The sequence below is a fragment of the Ursus arctos genome, unplaced genomic scaffold (assembly GCF_023065955.2).
Source record: "Ursus arctos isolate Adak ecotype North America unplaced genomic scaffold, UrsArc2.0 scaffold_6, whole genome shotgun sequence".
In the NCBI taxonomy this organism is placed as follows: Eukaryota; Metazoa; Chordata; class Mammalia; order Carnivora; family Ursidae; genus Ursus; species Ursus arctos.
In genome coordinates this window covers 30,040,164-30,057,855 of record NW_026623078.1, presented here as the reverse complement: position 1 = coordinate 30,057,855, position 17,692 = coordinate 30,040,164, and the positions used below count along the sequence as shown (strand labels likewise).

The following is a 17,692-nucleotide window of genomic DNA, read 5'->3' as shown; positions in this document are numbered from 1 at the left end:
CTCTCCCAGAGGTTGATCCCAAGGCTGGCATGTCTGCCCTTTGTGCTTCTAAAACCGTGAGCCGCCCCCGGTTCGTGTAGCTGCACCTGCAGCTCCTGGATCCTGTCAGGGGCTGGACTAAAGTCCTTTCCCCACCGATACCGGTGTGCAAGTCTGTGCTCAGCGCCAGATGCCTTTACGCTCCGGTATTATATCATCTTCCTGGCACCAGCTTATGGCGGCTCCCACCCCCTTCTGTTTATCTTCCGATATCTGCCTGCAGAATCAGGACTCCACCCTTCCTACCTCCCGCCAGGCAGTGCTTTTGTGCTGGTAGAGATCCAGATATGTATTCAACATCTCAGGCTGATTTTGTGGGTGTTCAGAATGGTTTGGTAGGTATCCAGCTAAATTCAGGGGCAGGTTAAAATAGGGTCCCCTACTCCTCCGCCGTCTTCCTCCTTCGGTCGGCCAATTGTTTCCTAAAATGAAGGTACTGTTCTAAATTCTCATCAGCCATGTGTGAGAATTCTACTTGCTATACGTCCTTTCTAATACATAGTGTAGTCTTAAATTTCAGTTAATGTGTACTGATATCTCATTGTGGTTTTAATTCACATTTCTCCAGTGACTAATGATATTGAAAATTTTTTATGTGTTTGGTAGCACATGGAGCTTGATGAAGTGTTCTTCAGATCTTCTGCCCATTTAAAAAATTAAGTAATTTAAATAATAATAAAAGTAACAGAATTTAAATGATAAATTTATTGAATTTTGAGAGGCCTTCATATACTTGGGATACAAGTTATTTTATTTTTCAGTGATAATTCTTTTTTTTATTGAAGCATAAATGACATACAGTATCCTCTTAGTTTCAGGTATACATCATAGTGTTTCAGTATTTTTATACATTGTGAAATGATCCCCATTAAGTCTAGTTACCATCTGTCACCACACAAAGTTGTTATAATATCATTGACTGCATTCGCTATGCTGTACATTACGTCCCTATGACTTATTTATTTTATAACTGGAAGTTTGTACCTCTTAATCCCCTTCACCTATTTCACTCCCCTCTCCATACAAGTTCTTTATCAGATATGTGGTTTGCGAATATTTTCTCCAAGCCTATGACTTGTCCTTTTCAAAGAATAGAAATGACTAATTTTGAAAATGTCCAATGTATTATTTTTATGGAATATGATTTTAGTGTTGTACCTAAGCAGTCGTCACTTGACCAAGTCACAAAAATTTCACCTATATTTTCTTCTGGAAGTTTTATAGTTACAGATACATTTAAGTCTGTGAACCATTTGAGTTATTTTTTGTAATGGTGTGAGGTATGAAGTTTTTGGGTTTTTCTTTTTTTGCATATCAATATTCAGTTGTTCCAGTACCAATGGTTGAAAAGACTACCCTTTCTCCAATGAATTGCTTTTGCACCTTTGTCAAAAATCAGTTGACCATATGTGTATGGGTCTGTTTCTGGATGTTGCTGTTTCATTAATCTCTTTGTCTGTCTTTATCCCAATACTATACATACTGTCTTGATTACCATAGTTTTATAATAAATCTTGAAATCAGGTAGTCTGAGTCTTCCAGTTTTGTTCTTTTTTTCAAAGTTGTTTGGTTATCCATCCTTTGCATTTCTACATGAATGAATCTTAGCATTAGCTTATTAATTATTACAAGAAAAAGCCTGGTGGGATTTTTTTTTATTGTTAAAATGGCTATATTACCCAAAGCAATCTACAGATTTAATGCAATTTCTATCCAAAACCAACAGCATTTTTCACAGAACAAGAACAAACAGTCCCAAAATTTGTATGAAATCACAAAAGACCCCAAACAGACAAAACAATCTTTAAAAAGAAGAGCAAAGCTGGAGACGTCACAATCTCAGACTTCAAAATATATTACAAAGCTGTAGTGATCCAAAGATACATGGTACTGACACAAAAATAGATGCATAGATCAATGGGACAGAATAGAGAGCTCAGAGATAAGCCCACAATTATATGGTCAATTAATCTTCAACAAAGGAGGCAAAAATATGCAATGGGAAAAAGACAGTCTCTTCAACAAATGGTGTTAGGAAAACTGGACAGCCACATGTGAAAGGATGAAACTGGACCACTTTTTTATACCACACACAAAAATAAATGCAAAATGGATTAAGGAACTCAATGTGAGACCTGAAACCATAAAAGTTCTAGAAGAGAGCACAGGCAGTAATGTCTCTGACATTGGCCATAGCAACATTTTTGTAGATATGTCTCCTGAGGCAAAGAAATAAAAGCCAAAATAAACATTCATTTATTCATTAATATCTTTTTCCCCGTTTGTCTCTGTATCATTGGTTTGCACTCACAAGTTTCCATTTCGTGATGGTTTATGATTCATTACTGTCCTGGTGATTTGGGGCTCAATGTCCCAGTGTCCTTTTGACACTCCACTTCCTTACTTTCTGCCCCGGTTCTGAAATTAGCCATTTTTTCCGAGGAACCCTGGTTTCTTTCAGTCAGGAATGGTAATAGGGACCAACATCTGATTGTTGGGTGTGCTTGTTGCTAGTGGGCTTTTTCAGTGGAAGGAGCTAAGAAATACGTGCCTGTACTTAAATGTATACATACACACAGGGGCTCCTGGGTAGCTCAGTCTGTTAAGCATCTGACTCTTGGTTTAGGCTCAGATCATGATCACAGGGTCCTGGCATCGAGCCCCAAGTCGGGCTCCCTGCTCCTTGGGGAGTCTGTGTGGGATTCTGTCTCTCCCTCTCACTCTGCCCCTCCCCCTGCTTGCTCACTCACTGTCTCTGTCCTTCTAAAATAAATAAATCTTTAAAAAGGTAAATAAGAGCATACGGAGACATATTTACGTATACATATACATATGCACATATCCATGCATACACATATGCATATATCTTCATTCCATATCTATCCCCACAAGCTGATTTGTATCTCCCTTCTTGCACAGTGAGAACACTGGCTCCAAACAATAGCACATTTACTCATTTACCTAATCCTATAATACATCAGAGATAGTTTCAAAATTGCTTCAAATTTCCCACTAGCCTGGTGGGATTTTGATTGGGATTATAATGAATTGATAGATCAGTTTGAAGAGAAATGACATTTTAAGAATATTGAGTCTTCTCGTCCATGAACATAAGTGTTTGTCCATTTATTAAGATCTTGTTTACTTTCAACAGTGTTTTGTGGTTTAGTGGGCTTTACATAAATTATATCATCCTATATTTATTCTTCTGTTCTTGATTTTCTTAAAGTTTTTTTTTTTTTGAAAGTCACTCATTTTGGGGCACGTAGCTATCCTTAATTCATTTTCATTGTTACATGCCAACCCAATGTATAAACATGCCGTAATTTATTTGTTCTTTTATTGATGACTGTTTAGGTCATTTCCAGTTTTTTTTGCTATTTCAAATAATGCAGCTATGGATATTCTTGTACATGTGAGCTAGTGCATATGGGCAGTGGTTTTCTAGAGGTATATACATGCCTATGGGTAGGCTACTGGGTTTTTTTTGGCTTTGTCAAGTTGTTTTCCAATTTATATTACTATCAGTATATAACGTCTTTTTTTTTTCTAAGTTTATTTATGTTTTAGTAATCTCTACACCCAGTGTGGGGCTTGAACTCGGGGCCTCAAGATCAAGAGTTGCATGCTCTCCTGATTGAGCCAGCTAGGTGCCCCAGTAGTGTATAAGTCTTTGTTGCTCTCCATCCTCACCAATTGGGCCTGTCAGAGTTCTAAATTTTTGCTAAGTGGATGGGTATGAAAGAGTATCTCACTATGGTTATAACATGCATTTTCTGAGTCTTAATGAGATTGTCTTTTCATATTTTTTTCTTCTGTTAAATATCTAGTCATCTTTTTTGCCCATTTTTCTTTTACTTTGTCTTAATACTTCTTAGGAGTTTAAAAAAATATATTATGGGGCACCTGGGTGACTCAGTCAGTTAACCATCTGCCTTTGGCTGAGATCATGATCCCAGAGTCCTGGGATCAAGGCCCACATCAGGCTCCCTGCTCAGCAGGGAGTCTGCTTCTCCCTCTGCTCCTCCCCCTGATTGTGCGTGTCTCTCTCTCTCAAAAATAAATAAATAAAAATTTAAAAATATATATATTTTGGATACTGGGTATATCTTTTTTTAGTTATATGAATTGCAGATATCTTTTCTTAGTTCATGGCTTGTCTTCTTACATTCTTTTTGGGGTGTGTGTGTGTGTGTGTGTGTAAGATTTTATTCATTTATTTGAGTGGTGGGGAGAGAGGGATAACACAAGCGCCAGGAGGGGCAGAGGGAGAGGGACAAGCAGACTTCCTACTGAGCAGGGAACCCCATGCATGGCTCAATCCCAGGACTCTGAAACTATGACCTGAGCTGAAGGCAGATGCTCAACTAACTGAGCCACCCACGTGCCCCTCTTTTTGGTGTTTTTTGATGAACAGAATTTGTGAAGCAACTCTCATATATTGAAGAGTTTAAGAGCAGACTTGGGGCGCCTGGGTGGCTCAGTCGTTAAGCGTCTGCCTTCGGCTCAGGGCGTGATCCCAGGGTCCTGGGATCGAGCCCCGCATCAGGCTCCCTGCTCTGCTGGGAGCCTGCTTCTTCCTCTCCCACTCCCCCTGCTTGTGTTCCCTCTCTCGCTGGCTGTCTCTCTCTCTGTCAAATAAATAAATAAAATCTTTTAAAAAAATAAAAAATAAAATATAAGCAGACTTGACCTAACTTAACAATACCTTTGAGCCCTAAATCCCATAGAAGCCTTAGTTTCAGATCCTTTCTATGATTTACCTTTATAAATCTTCTTAAATGACTATCCGGTCATATTATCTTCTCCAGTTATGGTTTTGGGGTGCAGAGGATGAGGGGAGAACCACTGTTTCTTTAAGGATCCAATGACAAGTTTTACAAAGCATGTTTTGAATTTTTTTCTTAAATTATTTTTTAGGCTGGACCAGAGTATGGTCAAGGAATGAACCCCATTAGCCGTCTGGCTCAAATTCAACAGGCTAAAAAGGAAAAGGAGCCAGATTATGTTCTGCTTTCAGAAAGAGGAATGCCTCGACGTCGGGAATTTGTGATGCAGGTATTTCTAACATTTATATTAGAAAAAAATTTTTTAAACACTGAAAAAAAATTAGAAACCCCCAGGTTGTAATAGAGATATGGGAGAAAGGCAAACTAGGAACTAATAACATTCATTCCTTCCAGGCCCACCTACCAACTTGTTGAAACATGCAAGTGTCAAGGACATGTTAGAATAGATAGTCTGGGTTTTTGAAGGGACTGTGAGTTCACACAGGTTATTTACCACAGATTTATAGTTCAGAATGCCTATCTCTAACTTATGTTACAGTTTTCAGCTAGAGGTTGTGTTAACTACTGGGAAATAGGATACAGATGGAATTAGAAACATAGTTTAGAAGAGATGTAGCAGGTGGAATAGGGCCAAGAGCATGAGCTTTTGGGTCATCAGGAAAGTTAGGAAAAGAAAGCTCACTTCCTACCTAACTATGGTGAGGACTGAGGGACTCAGAATTGCTGAGAGATTTAGGCATTTAGAGATTTAGAGGTTTCAGATTGAGGCACAATGCCAAAATGCCCCCCTTTTAAAATTTCATCTTCATTTGCCAACTCAAGCCCCATTATTGAAGAACCTTTAATCCTTATTATGTAAATTTCAAACATATCCAAAGGTGGGCGTACTTACTAGTATACTGTAAACAATAATATAACGGAATAGGAATGGCATATGAGGAATATGCCCAGCATCCCAACACAACAATTAAGATTTCTGCCACACTTGCTTCAGCTGTCAATTTTTCTTTCCTCCTTCCCTCCCTTCCTTCTTTTCTTAAAGTACTTCAGAGCTAATATCTAGCCACATACCATTTCAGCCTACCTACTTACAGTATATCACTCAAAAATACAGAAGTTTTCCTTTATGTTCTTATATTAGGCATGATTCATATTCATTAAGATCATCTAATACCCAGTCCATATTTAAATTCTCCTTATTGTCCCAAAACTTTTTATTATAATTGGCTTGTCAAAGAACCTTTTTCCAGTCAGACCCGTGGAGCTCCCCTTCAATGTACGCCAGTTAAAATCCACAGATATTTATTAAAGTGCTGGCCACGTGGAGGACATTTTGGCAGTTACACATAGTATCTCATATTGATTAACTTTCCATGCCTGTCTGTTTTTTTAAACATTTTATGTATTTATTTATTTGAGAGAGAGAGAGTGCCTGTACACACAAGCCAGGGGAGGGGCAGAGAGGGAGGGAGAGGAAGAGAGGAAGATTCCCAGATTCCCAGGCGGACTCCACGGTGAGTGCGAAGCCTGATGCAGGGCTCGATCTCACGACCTTGAGATCATGACCTGCGCTAAAACCAAGAGTCAGTCATTTAACCGACTGAGCCACCCAGGCACCCCCTTTTCATGCATTTCTAAATTTTACCTCCTTTCCCAATTCGTAATCTCCACATGTCTTTATCTCACAGTACCTGGTATAGTATATGTATATAGTAGTACCTAAGAAACCTTCGGTGTATATTTGCTGCCTCTCTGCCTGATTGAGAGCTAGTATTTTCGGCTTTGTTGAAGATGTAAACTTAGAATGAATGCAGTCACAGATAAACCATGGTTGGGAACCTCCATATCCAAAAAGGGGAGGAATGCTTCTGTGGCTAGTAAGCACATTACTGTCTAGATGTCATTAGGCCCAGAACAGTTTTATTCTGGTATTTTCACTTCGTAAAATACCATTTTTCCTTTTACATGCTTAGGAGAATTCTAGGAAGAATTCTAGAACTATTTTTTGAACCCTAAGACTTGAGGGGGGGAAAAAATCACCTAAAATTTAGACCTGTATTAGGAATAAAAACTGGCTTTGACTTTATTAAACTTTTTTTTTTTTCCTGTGGAGTGTATTGAGTACCCCTTTTGAAAAAGGAATTTAGAATATCTTAGGCCAGCTTTCATTTTATGGGTATTCATAAACATTCTAGTCAAATGGGAACATTTGGCTGTGCTTTTAAATGTTTTCACACTGAATTCATATTGCTTTCCCCCCTTCTGGAATCCCCAGTGGATTCATTATAATATTGCAGCAAGTTTATCAAAGTAAGGGCTTTTGTATAAACTACTTAAGCAGTGTTATCATTTCTTATAATTGAATGTGGAAGTAAAAATAGCTAGAGGTAATATGCTCATATTTATCTATCACCAAGAAAAATAAAGGTAAGTGTATGTTATAAAGTAGATGCAGTTTTATTGATTACTAGACAAAGAAAAATCTCTGATGAGATTACTCGGGTATTTATTTCCACAGCATATTTCTTAAAGATTTTTATTTTTTTTAGAAAGGGGTATATTTTAATTTTTTGAAGAGAAAATAATGACAACTAAACTGAATGTATATCACAGGTACACATTGTGTATAGCCCATTGTACGTTGTATTGAGTTTATTTTCCTAACTGTGATTAAATCTTCAGGTTTTAAAAAATTTTTAAAGCAAATTTCATCAATTTTATTTATGACTTATTGAAAGATAATGAATTAAGTCTTTGGTGTGTGCTATTTTAGAACTTTTTAAAAAGTTTTTTTGAGGACCTGACTCATTTAAATGATTTGTCTAAAGATAAAAAACTGGCAGTCTTAAAGTTATTGCATAACAAAATAATTGAACTTCTTTGCAGATAAATTAACATTTTAATGTAAAATGTTATTTGTAATAGTTAAAAATTTTTTGAGTTTTTTAGAAAGATGACTTATGAAGTTTATTTACATACCTAATTGCTTTTATAATGATGTGATTTTTTCTTTTTTTTTTTTTGAGTGACCACTGTGTTTGTTAGCAGGGAATCAGAGTTCAGCAAAGTCATCTTTTCCAATACTAACAAATAAATCTGGGATAACTACCCGCAAACCATTGAACCATGTCACCATAAAAACTTTTGTGAGGCAAGGGGTGGGTGAATGGCAAAAATGAATCTGGAAGCACCTGTTCTAGCAGTCAGTCTTGAAGGTGTCAGAATAGGTCAAGTGGAAAGCTGGCAGATACCCAACATGAATGCTGAGATAGGGACAACATTACCCTAGAGCAGGAGATTGGAGTCAAAGAGTATCAGACCTGGGTAGATAAGTAAGATTTAGAGATGAAGCAGCAAAGGAATTGAATGAGAGTGAATGAGGTGTATTTGGCATGTAAACACAGATGAAACGTTTTTTGCTGCTCAGTGATCTTGCTTCCATTTACTTTGGCAAGTCTTTTGACCCTCAGAGCAGTAGAGGAAGCTTCTGACGTAGCTGGCCTAATCTGTTAGCTAGCAAGCATTCCAGCAACAACACAGGGGTTGGTGAAGCTAGGGAACAAATCAAACACTGGAAAAACTAACAGGTAGCAAAGGCCTGTCTTTAGCCAGGGACTCAAGCGCATTATACCTAGGGCCTACTGTGTTCAGGTCAGGGCAGACCAGCACAGATATGGGAGGTAGCGTGTGTTCAGCTCAGCTCCAGGGATCAACTGTGGACAGTACTTGATCAGTGCTTCTGAGTGAGGTCCATGGATGACTACTGATTTGTCATAATGTGATGGTTTCTAGTTTCAGAAGAAAAAGCAATAAAATATTTCAAAGACATTGCACAGATTTGAACTATAACATTTGTGATAGTTGTTACAGAAATTCTATAATGAATACATTTTCAGTGTTTCATATTCTATAAGAACTAGGTCATTTAGTTCATTTTTACTAAAATTCTATTAAAAGAGTGTAATTTCTTTGTCATATAATTTGCACATTGTTTATATTTAAGTTGTTTTTTTCCTAACCACTGTGTTAGAAGTACTTCATTCACTGAAGTTTAAAAGTAGTGATAGAAATGGTAACACAAATAAAACCTAAATACTGGTGTAAGAATAAATGGCAAACAGTGCACAAGTCTGGATACCAGATGGGAATTGATATGTTCTGAGACAAATGAAATAATCAGTTATGCTTTCACCCAAAGGCCAAAAAAGAAAACTATGGGTTGGAAGTATCATGCTTTTATCTGACAACTGTATTTAGTTGTACCACATACTAATTCATTCACAGTGTATTGTAATCGTGAAATTTTATTAAATTTTATTAAAATTTATGAAATTTTATTAGATTTTATTAAAATTTATTAAATTTTATTAAAGTGGCACGAAGCTATTGAAGCTAAGTTTTTTCTAAACAAAGCACAGTGACATCTGGTAAAAACAATCCAAATTTTCATATATAGATTGCCTGTTCAGCTCTCTTGTTTTTGTACTGCCTTAAAAAATATGTATAGGCATTCACTATATATTCTAGAATGTGAGTCTTCTTCAGTTACATGACATTTCAAATATCTTTTCTTGTGTTGTGACTTTCCTTTTTTTTTTTTTCCTTTTCCAGTTTTAGTGATGCTCTTTTGAGGAACGGAAGTAATTAATTTTAATGCAGCCAAATTCTTCCTCAAAAGAATCTTGGATGGTCTTAGCACTTTGTACTTCCATGTAAATTTTGGAATCAGCTTGTCAAGTATTATAAAAATGTGTGGGATTTTGATGGGAGTTCATTGAATTTATAGGTCAATTTGAAGAGAATTGATATCATATTGATTTTCAGTACATGAGTATGGCATATCTCTATTAGATTTATCTTAATTTTTCTCAGTGCTTATTATTTTCTATATAAAGTTCTTAACATCATAGGTATTTGATTTTCATTTAATATAAATGATACCTTTTAATAATTTCCTACTTGATTGTTGATGGGATATAAAAATGCAGTTGGCTTTTATGTACTACTATTTACATGGAAAACTTAACACTCATAAATTCTTATACTTTATCTGTAGATATTCTTGGATTTCCTATATAAATATTGTATCTACAGATAATGACAGGTTGTTTTTATACTTCTAATTCTGTATTATATTTTTTCTTGCCTTATTGCTCTGTCTACGGTTTCTAGTAAAATGTTAGGTACTAGTAAAAATAGAGGGCATCCTTGTGTTATTTCTAATTTCAAAATTTCAACATTAGTTTAACATTTGCTGAAGTTTGCTATAGGTTTTTCACAAAATACCCTTTATCATATTAAGAAGTTCCCTTTTTTCCCTAGTAGTTTACTAAGAGTTTTTATTATGAATGGATATTGAGTTTTAGCAGATGCTTTTGCTCCATTTATTAGGATGGCTGAATGTTAGGTCTCCTCAACCTATTAATATAGCAGATTTTGTTTTTGATTTTGAGTTTCAAATGTTAGACCAATCTTGCATTTCTGGGATAAACCTGACTTCGTCATGATTTTTCTTTTTATATATTGCTTTGTTCAGTTTACTCTTACACAGTTTAAACTTTAACAGTTACATTCATAAATGAAATTGGTCTGTAACTTTTCTTTCTTATACTGGTCTTGTTGGATTTTGAAATCAAAGTGATACCTCACTGAATAATTGGGGACTGATTTCTCTTTTTCTATTTTTAGATGAATTTTTGTAAGGTTAGTATGAGTCTTCCTTAAATATTAGGTAGAATTTGCTGGAGAAGCTCTCTGTAGTTTTTTTTGTGGAAAAGGTTTTAATTATTGTTTTAATTTTTTTTTAGTTATAGAGCTGTACAGTTTGGGGTTTATTCTGTGCCAGTTTTGGTAATTTGTATTGTTGAGGAATTTTTCCACTTTATTTAAATATTCAAAAATTTTTAGCTAAAATACTCAATATCCCTTATTATTTTTTAAAAGATCTTATTTATTTACTTGACAGAGAGAAAGAAAGAGAGAGAGTGAGCACAAGCAGGGGAATCAGGAGAGGGAGAAGCAGGCTTCCCACGGGAGCCAGATGCAGTACTTGATCCCAGGACCCTGGGATCATGACCTGAGCCTAAGACAGATGCTTAACTGACTGAGTCACCCAGGTGCCCCATCCCTTATTATTTTTTAATGCTACAGAAGCTATAGTAATCTCCCATTTTCATTCTTATTTGTGTCTTCTCTTACTTTCCTTAATCAGTCTTACCCTTTGATTTATCATTTTATCAGTGTTTTCAGGGAACCAATTTTTGGCTTTTTGAAATTTTCTATTGTATTTTGTTTTCTGTTTCCTTGATTTCTGCCCTTGTCTTTATTCTTCTATTTTCTTTGGATTTATTTTGCTCTAATAACTTCTTGAGCTGGATGTTTAGCTCACTGTATTCCTGCCATTCTCTAAGTTTTTATGGCTATATATTTTCTTCTCAACCCTCCTTTAGCTGCATCCTTCAAATTTTGATATATTGTATTTCTGTTATTATTTACTTAAAATATGTTCTAATTTTTATTGTGGTTTCTTCTTTGCCTGTAGATTTATTCAGACTACATTGTTTATGAAGTTCTGATTATCTTCTTGTTTGCTGCTTTGATCATTTTTTTAGACCAATTCATAAAAACAAATCCCACTGTGGTTGTGTATTTTTTATTTCTCCTTGTAAAGCTATACTTTCTGCTTTCTTTTAAAATTAAAAAAAAAAAAATTGGGGGATGTGTGGGTAGCTCATTCAGTTAAGCGTCTACCTTTGGCTCAGATCATGATCGCAGGGTCCTGGGATGGAGCCCCATGGCAGGCTCTCTGCTCAGCAGGAAATCTGCTTCTCTCTCTGTCCCTCCCCCTGCTCACGTGTACACTCCGTCTCACAAATAAATAAGTCTTTAAGAAATTTTAATTTATTTTTAAAGTTTTTCCTTTTGGCTTTCTGATTTACTTTTTGTATTTGCATTAGCTCTTGGCAGATGCATCATTAAAAACACTACCCAATTCAGAAAATATATGTGTGGATATGAGATGGCTGATGCATATTTAAATACATGTATAGACATATATGTATATGTCAGTTGTTTGCCAAAGATAATTGTGGAATAGTTCTAATGATAAAAAGCTCCTGTTTATTGATCAATTATGATTTATTATACACTGTAGTTCACATACATTTTCTTGTTTAATTTTCAGAGCAATACTATGAGGTAGTTGTATTATCCCTGGGTGAAAAAACTGAAGCTTAGAGATGTTGACTAATTTGAATCAGCTCATACAGTTAGGAAGTAATAAAATTGAATTTCTTTTCTTTTTTTTTTTTAAAGAGACTGAGAAAGGGAGGTTTGGGGAGGGACAGAGAGAGAGAATCTTAAGAAGGTGCTGTGCCCAGTGCAGAGCCCCTTATAGGGCTTGACTGCATGACCCTGAGATCATGACCGGAGCTGAAATCAGGAGTACAACGCTTAACCGACTGAGCCACCCAGGCACCCCTAAATAGTTTCACACTCAGATCTGACCTGGAAATCTTTGTTCTTAACCACAATATTGTATTAACCCTTGTATATTAATTTTCCTCAGGAACTATTTATATAAACCTTTGCAAACTTGGGATGCAATGTAAACATTGTTTTAAATGGCACCACCATGAATTTCAGTCTTTCAGCTTATTAAATAAATAATACTGGGGCGCCTGGGTGGCGCAGTCGTTAAGCGTCTGTGATCCCAGGGTCCTGGGATCGAGCCCTATGTCGGGCTCCCTGCTCCACCGGGAGCCTGCTTCTTCCTCTCTCACTCCCCCTGCTTGTGTTCCCTCTCTCGCTGGCTGTCTCTCTCTCTCTCTGTCAAATAAATAAATAAAATCTTAAAAAATAAATAAATAAATAATACTAAATGTATTCTTAACCAACATAAACTCTGTTACAATATGAATTTTATTTTTCTGCTTATATAAATAATATTGTTTAAAAAATCAAACATAGAAATATGTAAGGAAGTAAAAATCATTTAAGATTCTGTCACCCTAAGATAAACCCCCGTTGTCATTTTGAGGACCGTATTGTCATATTTTTCTCCATGTATATTTTCACTTGTATATATAACATGTAAATGGGATAGTATCTTAGTTGCTGTTTTTATTATGGATGAAACTTTATGTTTTTGAATGCTAGAGAGCATAACACATTGTTTTATGGTGTTATAGAGCCCCTGTTTACCAAAGCAGTTATCATCACTTTCTTACTTTAATCTTACCAGGTAAAAGTAGGCAATGAAGTTGCTACTGGAACAGGACCTAACAAAAAGATAGCCAAAAAAAATGCTGCGGAGGCAATGCTGTTACAGCTTGGTTATAAAGCATCCACTAGTCTTCAAGACCAACTTGACAAGGTGAGAGCTAAATTTACATGTACATATGCCTATCCTGTCAGAATATCAGAGTGATGAGCACATCCTATTCCAGGGTTTTTGACTCTAAGTAATGTCTTAACTACTGTTAAAGTAGAAGTCAGTGGTTTGGGTTTTCCCCCCCAAGGCAGTACTCCGTATCTTTAAAGGTAGATTCTCCAGGTACAAAATAACATCTGTTTATGGGGTCAAGATGAAATATTAATCATAATCTTACAGTTGGCAAATATTAAAAAATTGTACCATTGTATATATTTTATATAATACCAGTTGAATAATTTTTAGCTTATTGACTTGCGGTTTTTGCTGTACAGCCACAGTTTTAATTTGTGCTTTTTGAAGAACAGAGTTTGTTAGCCTTTATTTCTGAAATACAGCTGAAAACACTGGAAATAAAGATCCTGAGTTATCCCTTTAGGGCAGGAACTATATTGGACAGGCGCTCTATAAACTAATTTTTCTATTTACTTTAAATTTAAAGGTAAACTCAGAGGGTGTTTATTTTCTGCCAAGACTTATGTTCATGGTCCCCTGTTTCTTCTACAGCAGTTAATGACATCATTAACACCTACCTCTGTTGCAAGAGAAGCAGAGAACCCCAAATTCAGCACTTGGCAGATAACTTAGCAGGAACTAGCTTAATTTCATTTTATATTATCATTTTATCTATGCACATGTAGAAATTACTTTTATTAAACATTTTATTAAATGAAAATTCATAAAACAGGCTTAATAATTATTTCTATCAAAAAAATATGCTCTTTTTCCCATTCCATTTTCTCACATAAGGATTCTGTTTTAGAGATGTTTTCGGTTTCTGTGGGAACACATTTCTGAAATTTAGATTAAAAACAAAATCTTCTATTAAAAAACATTTAAATTTACTTTTCTTTTTAAGACAGCTGTGAATATCTAGGCAATTATTTTGAGTGATTAAGAATTATTTGTCTGTGTGGTATCGCTAGAGATTTCAATTCTGTTTTTATAACCTGGCTAGTCAATGCTTTTTCTTCTTTTAAAAGTATTTGTAACATGAAACCTAACATGTGTTCAAGATTCTGTAGTTCTTATATTGTGTATATGTTGTTTTAACTTAACACATTTATATTGACTTAAAACTGGTGAGTGATTTATAAAAATATGTCAAAATAAATCTCCTCATAGGCATGTATTTGTATGCTAAGTGAAAATAAAACAACAAAAAGCATTAACTTTATTAATATGAAAAACATTTTTTTGTACACCCACTGTATTATTGTTCAGGGTTCCCCAGAGAAGCCGTCCAACAGGATGTGTATGTGTGTGTATGTATGTATACACATTCGTACACAACTCACAGAGACTTACTTTAAGGAGTTGGCCTGTGCGGTTGCAGAGGCTTGGCTAGTCCAAAATCTGAGGCACAGTCCAGCAGGCTGGAGAATCAGGAGTTAAATGTGAGTCCAGAAGTTTTCTGGACTTTTGCTTCAGGGGAGGTCAACCTTTTCTTCTAGGTAGGTCTTCAACGAATTAGGCCCACCCACATTACAGAGAGGAATCTGAGTAGGAATCTGCTTTACTCAGAGTTCAGTGATTTCAATGCAAATCTCTTCCACAAACACCCTCACAGAACACCCAGAATAATGCTGGATCAAATACATAGTCACCGTGGTGCAGACAAATTGACACATAAAATTTACTGTTGCACCTACCCAGTGCAAACACTTGCAACTGAAGAGAACAAGATGACTGGAACTCGGTCCCTGCACTTGAAAAACAAACCCCTCTTAAGTGTTAACAGTGAGGGGCTTTGATCAGGGAACAAAAATTATAGTATCCTAGAACCTAGAGAATACAAAGATGAATCTGGAAAGTCAAGACTAGCTGAGACCATGGTTTTCATGTGAGTTAAAGAGCTTGAGGAATTACTAATTTAAGATTTGAACACGAAAGTGACATGATCTGATTCGCATTCTTCAAAAGACAATCCTGGAAGTAACATAGGGAGTGTATTTGAGCAGGATGAAACTGAAGGCTGAGAGGCCAGTTAGGAGGCTAGCAGAGCTGTTCAGGGAAGAGATGCTGAGGGTCTCAACTGAGGCAGTGGTAGTAGAGAAGAGGGGAAAGATACCTGAGGTATTTCTGAAGTGCACATGATACGCTTTCAGTAGCAGATTATGTGCATGGGGGAAAAGGAAGAAGAAGGAAAGAAAACCTGTAACCAGGAAGAGAGAGTGACTTGAAGAAGTAGGTAGCAGTCATATGTTGCAGGGAGATCAAGAGAAGGACTGAATACACTGATTCGTCAAAATATCTGTGATGAATGTGGCAAAAGCAATTTAAAAACCTGCAAAAGCAGGTTTTTAAAAAGTTCTTTTAATAAGATAGATACATGGCTAAAAGAATTCAAATAGCATGAAAGAGTGAACAGTGAGAAAAAGCTAGTCTTACTTCACTCTGAGACCCTTGGTCTCTCTTTTGAAAACATCTATAGTTAATATCTATACAGCATTTAGAATGCTGTCTGAAGTATAGTGAATATTATATAAGGATTTGATAAATATAAATAAATATATTCTATGTGTATATATGAGTATAGCCCCACTTTATAAAAGAATTCAGTTACTGAGGTGCAGTTCAATGAATTTTGACATATGTCTGTTTATATGTGTGTACATGTTCATTAAGTACCCCCACAGTTAAGATGTATAATATTTCTGTTACCCCAAAAAGGTTCCCATTTGTAGTTAATCTCTTCCACTCTCCTTAGCACCCGGCAAGCACTGATCTGATTTCTGTTTCTATAATTTTGCCTTTCCAGAATGTCATATAAATTGGATCATACATTAGGAAGCCTTTTGCGTCTGCCTTCATAATGCTGAGATTCATCTGTGTTGTTGAATTTATCATTAGTTTGTTCTTTTTTATTGTCTATTATTACTTTAGTCTTCACCATCATTTGGGCTTTTTCTAGTTTGAGGCTATTATAAATTAAGTGGCTGTAAACATTCATGTATAAGTCTTTATATGTATATATTTCTCTAGTATAATCTTCATATACATATTTGTATAATAAGCGCATGTGTAACTTTGTTAAAAAAATGTGAAGATGTTTTCCAGAGAGGCTGTACCAATTTGTATTCCCACCAGGAGTGTTTGAGAGCTCCAATTACTTCTCATCTTTTCCAGCTCTTGGTATTGTTGGTTTTGATAGTTTTGATTGACTAGTAGGTATATAATGTTATCCCATTGGAATTTAGTCTGCGTTTCCCTAATAATTGATAATGTTGAGTGTTTTATCATATGCTTATTTACCATTCGTATCTCTTCCCTGAAATACCCATTCAAAGTTTTGTCTTTTTAAAAATTGGATAGTTTGCTTTCTTATTGAGTAGTTGTAAGAGTTCTTTACATATTTTGGACACAAATTCTTTATCAGATAAAGAACTCCCTGCCTTCTCCTTCCCTTCCTTCCTGTCCTCTCCTTTCCTCCTTTTCCGCATAGGTTATCCAGTTGTTCTAGCATCATTTGTTTAAAAGATTAGTGCTTTTCCATTGAATTCTCTTGGCGCCTTTGTTGAAAATCAGTTGACCACGTATTTGTGGGTCTGTTTCTAGAGTCTCTGTTCTGTTCCAATAATCCAGATGTCTAACATGAAGCTATTAAAACTATGTATAGACTGTAGCTTTTTAAGTAAGGTTTGAAATCAGATAAAGAACTCTGTTTTTGTTCTTTTTGTTTTGTTTTGTTTTGGCTTGTCTGGAGCCTTTACATTTCCATAGAAGTTTTAGAATCAGTCTCTACCAAGAAAAAAAAGCCAACGGGGAAGTTTTCTTTAGGACTGTGTTGAATATATAGATCAGTTTCACGTAAGTCAGTATCTTGATGTGGAGTTTTTCAGTCCACGATCAAAATCGAGCTCTCCATTTATTTAGGTTTTTAGAAATATCTCACAGCAATGTTTTATACTTTTTCGTAGAAATGTTTTACACAGTTTCTGTGTTTATCCCTAAGTGTGTCATGTTTTTGGATATGTTATTAATGGTATTTTTTTAATGGTGTTGATTTTTAAACCAGTGGCTGAACCATTTAATTTCCAATTCTTCTTTTCTGTTGTATAGAAATACAGTTGGTTTTATATATTGCCCTTGTACTCTGCGACCTAGCTAAACTGAGTTATAAGTTACAATAGCTTATTTTGTAGATTATGTGGGATTTTCTGCATTGAATGCCATGTTGTCTATGAATAAAGACAGTTTTATTTCATCCTTTCTAATCCATATGCTTTTATCCACTTGTCTTGCTTTATTGCTCTGAATAGAGCATCTGGTACAATGGTGAACAGAAGTGGTTGATTGTTGAATAGGAAAGCAGATATCCTTACCTCGCTCCCCATCTTAAAAGGAAAGTCATTCAGTCTTTAACCATTATACCGTAATGATTGTAGGTGTTTTTTTTTATAGATAACTCTATATCAGATTGATATTTCCT

At 35.6% G+C, this 17,692-nt stretch overlaps 1 protein-coding gene across 37 annotated transcripts in view; it reads left to right on the top strand.

Annotated features, from left to right (window-relative positions):
* The window catches only part of STAU2 (staufen double-stranded RNA binding protein 2), a 313,412-nt gene that overhangs the window by 136,362 nt on the left and 159,358 nt on the right, over nucleotides 1-17,692 (top strand). For all 37 annotated transcript variants that reach the window (XM_048212633.2, XM_026495883.4, XM_026495882.4 and 34 more), the window contains 2 exons: nucleotides 4,960-5,097; nucleotides 13,072-13,203. In XM_048212633.2, the coding sequence (XP_048068590.1) occupies nucleotides 4,960-5,097; nucleotides 13,072-13,203 (270 nt within the window). The remainder of the gene's footprint in view (nucleotides 1-4,959; nucleotides 5,098-13,071; nucleotides 13,204-17,692) is intronic.